The 5939-nt window shown below is 40.6% G+C and overlaps 1 protein-coding gene across 2 annotated transcripts; it reads right to left on the bottom strand.

Moving 5' to 3' along the window:
- Positions 1-400: 400 nt before the first annotated feature.
- Positions 401-5695, bottom strand: LOC131067210 (B3 domain-containing transcription factor ABI3). 2 transcript variants are annotated; one of them, XM_058002157.2, is made up of 7 exons: positions 4853-5695; positions 3078-4714; positions 2842-2946; positions 2627-2727; positions 2454-2500; positions 1317-1393; positions 401-1172 (listed from the first exon to the last, which is right to left on the bottom strand). In XM_058002157.2, the coding sequence occupies exons 2-7, from the start codon at positions 4707-4709 to the stop codon at positions 705-707; spliced, it is 2430 nt and encodes an 809-aa protein (XP_057858140.2). In that variant the 5' UTR covers positions 4710-4714; positions 4853-5695; the 3' UTR covers positions 401-704. The 2 variants fall into 2 exon arrangements, with proteins under 2 accessions (XP_057858140.2, XP_057858141.2); XM_058002158.2 differs by having other exon boundaries at positions 2842-2934; positions 4853-5690.
- Positions 5696-5939: the final 244 nt, after the last annotated feature.

Here is a 5939-nt window from a genome sequence, read left to right as displayed (position 1 = left end):
CATAAGAAAATCTCTACTATTTAGGCTTAAGACCTTAGAAATTGTATAATACAATTTTTCTTATCTGCTAAAGAATAATTGTTAACTATTGAGACTTCTTCATCAAATGGTTTAATGATGAAAATGTTCTAGACTTTGAGAGACCTAGTTCAAATAGGCACAACGTGTAAAGATGGCATGCTTGTTCAATGCTCATAAATTGCTCTAGTTCCGGAGGATTCGTCTCCTCGGCACGAGTATTATAACTGCAAAATTACTTTAAAGATTCCATGTGCTCAAAACTAAATGTCTGCCATGATTACGTTTCACAAACTTCTTGTGCAATCCAATTTTCAATGAAACCCACTTATTAAAGAACTGGCTACTGTGAGAAAATCAATGGCCACAAAGGATACACGCATATCAAATATTACGGAGCGTGAGGAATTATCATAAAATCAAGATAAAAATTACAAATCTCCATGGTGGAGAATTGAGAAACATAGAAAATAGATAGTGAGTCGACCTACTAGTCTGCACAACATCTACAAAAACAAACCCAACGAGTGATATTGCCAAAGCTCTCCATATACTCATGAACAAACTTAGGATAGTAGTTACCAACTTTAGCATCTTGTAACATAAGTACTAATTTTTATGGTTATCCAAGTCTGTAGAGGAAGAACTCGTGCAAATCCATTAGAAAAATTTTGTTCCCAGTTACTTTAATCCTTGCTTTCTGCAATATCATCAGAAGAATCACTTTTGGCTGGTTCAGCCACCAAATCTGGCGAGTCCACCAAGTCTAGAATTTCTTCTATTGTAAGATCCCCGCTTTCAAGACTAGAGAGGCTCTCTAAATTGGTGGAGGCTGATCCTGGATGATCATGTTGTGAATTACTAGTTCCTTTTGTGGGGAAGGAATGAGTGACCATGTCTCTTAGAAATGGATCTGCCTCAGGGCACGAATGCACAGTTGCATCAGATACAGATGAAGAGGATGCGTCAGCCACGGAATCTGCAAAAGTTACTGCAACAGACTGACTTGTGGAAGCCAGATAACTTTTTCCCATTTTTAAAAACTGTTTCGCATCTCCTCCATCTGGTAGAGAAGAAGAACCGTTTGTGCACTTTGTTGCTGCAGGTGCAGAAGCAGATGTGTCTGATCTGGGCACTTTTACACCACGGATCATCTGTTGCATACATACAACACACAGGATCATTGCCTAATTTTAGAGAACCAAATGTTCCAGTTCATTAAAAACCAGTACTAGTCTGAAACCAGTGTGAAAAGAATTAGAAGAAATGTCCAGTAGATAAGAGCGAGGAAGATTTACATATTTTCCAGTTTTGGTATCAGAGTATAGTACGATGAAGTCGCCCTCTTGCAGGCCATTAGATCTTACAAAGTCGCCTGTGCCCACAATGCAACCATTATCATTCATTCTAAATTTGACATACAGTATAATTATTATTTATCATTCCTATGAATTTCAGCTTGAACGAACAGCCACCACCTTTATCGATGCAGAATTTAGCTTAAGAAAATCACCATGGGCCATTATAATCCATTTGCAAAGTCCTAGCTTTACACAAAGTGCAATCCCACCATTACCATACTCCAGGCAAATTTTAGTTTAAAGAAAATGAAAATGCCACAAATTATCATCCTTCTGCAAATTCTAGTATTACCATAATCTTTACTTATAACAAATTTACTTCGAACAATCTATTTATGCGTCCATTTAGATCAATATTTATGAACTAACAAAATTTCATCATTCCCATCCCTATGCAAATCTGACCTCTTAACAAAGCACAATTCAACCATATAACTGACTGGAATACCACCCTTGTCATCCATATGCAAAGTTGGCTCAAACAAACCAAAGACACCACCTTGTAAATCACATATGTGAAGGTTAACTCCAACTAACCCAGTAGTACTATTATCATGCATTTGCAAATTTCGTCTTAAATAAATCATAAGACACCATTATCACTTATCTGCAGACTTGATATTACACAAACCAGAATACCACCATGACCAATCATACGGAAATTTGAGCTAAACTAAACCATAATATCATATAATCAACCATAAGAAAAATTTATTCTGACCGATCAAAAATACAACATTTTAGCTTGAAGACGTAACAAGATCGCCATTTATTATAGATACAAAAGTTTTGATTTAGATAAACTACAATATGACCATTATCGTCTATATGCAGATTTTAGCCCAAACAAAGCACAATGACGCCATTATCATCACTGAGCAAATTGTAGCTCAAAACACTCCAAAATACCACCTTTGCCATTTGCACATTTTAATGACTAAAATGTAGATTCACAGAAAAGCTAATTTAAACTGTATTCCTAGAAATATCTCATTCCAATCTTAACTGAATGCTTTGCTTTAATAGTAACTCTCAATAGAGAATTTTCATCAGACATGAATGAGGAGTTCATACCAGTATTTTCGAGCAGATACATCCTGCTCTTATTGTTGGGCCAAAACCTGCTAATAATGTAACAAATAGTATAAAGTTACAGATTTTTCTTGGAGTGACAATATATTAACGTATAACATGCATTACAAAGAAAGTAACGAATCAAGCCAAGATCGAAGTGCAACCAAATTCACCTGTAACGCATATTCCATACATGAGACGTTACAATGTCTTCCATTGCAATGGAGATTCCATCTCTTGCCTCCAGCTCAGGAAGATGCGTTTCTGCTTCCTTCTACGCACATTATAGAGAAGAACAAAAAAACAAAATCATGAGCATCAGCCTCAGCCCTAATCTATCAAAAAATTGTGCATTTTTTATGAACCAAAGCTAAGCATTGTATTAGACCTTAGGTAGCACGATCCTTCCTAAGTTGCCCACGTCGCTCTGCTTGAGAACTTTCTGCAGCAAAAACTTCAAGTTCTTTTCTGGCTTCCAACCCTGCATGCCAACCTTAATAGATCACAACGTATGTAGACACATTAAGATTATTTATATACAGTTTATCGGATGCAGCCAAATTTAACTGCTCTATAAATGTAAGATCGATTGCACTAAAAGCAGTAAGAGTTAATTGCATTTACATTGATCTGACGACGATCTGTTTGCAGATATGTCTGGCGTTGCTGTTGATATTGCATGAGGTTGATATTGACTTGCTCCGAAGATTGGCGTGACAGTGGCGACGTTGAGGCCGACCAATGGCGGTTTTGGTGGTGATGGTGATGGTGGTGAGCCATGGAACGCCTTTGACGAGCCATTCTATTCTTTCTGGCCTCTTTCGTTGAGACTGCAGGAGTACTAGAGCGGTAATTCATGTAATCTACCTGGGATTGTGATGTAGGAGGTGGAAAGCGGTAGTTTTCATAGGGAAGCTGGTTCTGGAGCATGCAATTCATGTTTGGCCATGGAGCGCCGCCATCAAGAGGCTGAAACATGGGTTGGCACTCATGAGAGCTGGTAAAACCACCACATCCTTCAAGAGGAACCCGCCTGTATTTTGCAGGGTGATGAATTGTATCCATGGAAGGAGCAGGAGGAGGATTGAAGGTATTATTATTCAGTGCAGCAAACATGGAGGGGTCTGTCGGTATAGCAACTTGGGCATAGCAGCTTTGTGGTTCGAACCCATGATCCATTACACCGCCGCCATTGTAGCATTGATTGTACTGATCAACGAAATACGATGGCCTGCATCCATTGAACTTCTGGTGCTGCTGGGACAGCTTTCTTTTTCTCTGTAGGTGATTGTTCTGCACCCATGCGAGAATGAGCTTGAGGAGATGTAGCATGGCTTTTTTCCCACCACCCAATTGCTTAGCTGCGAGTTCGATGGTGGATCTCTTGAGCTTTATGCTTCTCAGATCCTCAGGAGAAATGGAGTCCTTGTTGGACTTTAACCACTCGAAAAACACCATGGGTAGCTCTTCGGATGGAATATTGTTATCTGCTGGGACGAATCCGTCCAGGGCTCCTGCAGAAAAGGGATCCCACATATCGGATCCGTCCAGTAAATCCAAGTTCTGTAGCTCCTCCAAAACATCAATTTTGTCTGCATGGTCTAGATCTGAGTATGAATACTCTTTACAAATGTTGTTGTTGTGACTGTCTGCAGGCTGCTCGAATGGTATAACCATGAAGTTCTGATAGGATGTAGAGGTGGCAGAATCTTGGTCTATGGAAGGCGTGCTTGAAGAATGGTAATGTCTCTCCATGGCTTCCTCGCTTTTCATATTGCTTGTATTAAGCCAAGATGATGAAGAAGGAGATGATACAGAAGCAGAAGACGAGGAAGTAGATGAACCCAACGATGAAGAAGCCGGGGCAGCAGCAGCAGCAGGTGGTAGAGGTGCAGGAGGCTCTAGATTATACTGCAACTCACTCAAGTTGGGGAGATTAACACAGTCAAAAATCCTTGCAGCATCCAGCATATCATCTGCAGATGTGCATTCATAGTCTGTCCATTCGGCACCTCCTGGGCTTGGAGGAATCAAATCCTCCGCCTTGCCCAAGAAATCAGTATCCTCAGAATTCATGGCAATCATTTCATTGCATTCTTCTGGACTCTCATCATTTAACTCTCCATCCATTTCTCCAGCCTCCATTTTCACTTTAACACCTCCTTCAATGTTTCTGTTTGCATCTTGTCCTTCAATGATTCCATTCGCTTCTGCTCTTTCTACTTCACCAACATTTTGAGCACTCTCACTGTCCATGTCTCCTGCAGAATAACAGGGGTTATTAAGAAAAAATCTAAACAAGAAGAAAAAAACAGCACCAGTCCTCATAATACAGTACTACCAACGCATTTAAGTACAACTAGAAGAAAACCCACATAAAAAACCAACTGAATATTCACCTCTTATATAGGACGCAACAAATATATATAAAAAACTAGTATCTGAAAGCTCCACCTCCACTCAGAAGCTCCAGCATCAAGCATTAACCGGCCCCATTTTCTCAAACATCGACCGCTCTTTTGTCCTCCTGTCACCGCCCAAAATCCTCACCCTTAAAAATCTCCTCACGCCATGCCACTCGATTATACGCACAAGAAAAGAACGGCGACCATAGATTTCCCGGAGAAAACAGAAAGCTCAAAAGGCTAATTGCAAATGATAATGGAGAGCTTCATCTGCCAGTTACAAAATGAACACCCTAGCCTCCTATTCCTTGTTTATATAGATACCGTGGTGGTAGGATGAAAACTGTGGATCTCCAACATATATACACAGTACACTATATATGTATATATACAGTACACTACTATTCACAAGTCTTGGAGAACGGGATTTTTTTTTGCATCGGTAGCTTCACAGGAAACTTGTATTCAGAAGCGAGTCAAAATAAGTGTGTTTTTTTCTCCACATAATAAATTAGCAGCTACCCACGAGCCGCGGTGCCATCCGCAAATCGTCTCTCTTTTGACTGGACAATCCCCCAAAACTCGTATACTTGCCGTAGACTTCAAACCCCATAACCTAGCCTGTATTTAAACCACTCCTGGTGTCGACATATACACAATGTATATACGCCCGGAAAAAGGGAATGTAACAGTCTCCGTCACTCCACCTGAACAAGGCGGAAGACTACCGCACGGGCCCGGATTTCGATGGGCGGAAAGCAGGCAAAAAGGACAAAAAAGGATCAAATGCAACCCTCGCAACCGGTCATTTCAGGGTTCCCCCATAAACTAAGGGGAAGTGAGTAAACCGGAGATAAATTCGGCAGACATGTTTGAGAAAAGTAAAAAGTAATATAAAAAAACAGTCTGCGAGAATCGAGAAGAGCTGAGCGCGCCAGGTGAGGAGAAATTTGGTGCCATCCGTAAGGGAGTGAATGGTGGCGTTTAACGGCAACTTCACCGTTTTGTCTGGATTTGTTGGCGAAACGGCGCGCTCTCATACGTGGCGCGTCCGCCATTGTTGGCACATGGGAAGACCTCT

Source organism: Cryptomeria japonica, chromosome 3, assembly GCF_030272615.1.
Source record: "Cryptomeria japonica chromosome 3, Sugi_1.0, whole genome shotgun sequence".
In the NCBI taxonomy this organism is placed as follows: Eukaryota; Viridiplantae; Streptophyta; class Pinopsida; order Cupressales; family Cupressaceae; genus Cryptomeria; species Cryptomeria japonica.
This window is presented reverse-complemented; position numbering and strand designations above follow the sequence as displayed.

Coding starts and splice junctions, on each gene's coding strand:
- LOC131067210 (XM_058002157.2), bottom strand. CDS start 4,709: ATGGACAGTGAGAGTGCTCAAAATGTTGGTGAAGTAGAAAGAGCAGAA. Junction 1,394..2,453: donor GTATCTGCTCGAAAATACTG/GTATGAACTCCT, acceptor TTGTGGGCACAG/GCGACTTTGTAAGATCTAAT. Junction 1,173..1,316: donor ATACCAAAACTGGAAAATAT/GTAAATCTTCCT, acceptor TGTATGCAACAG/ATGATCCGTGGTGTAAAAGT.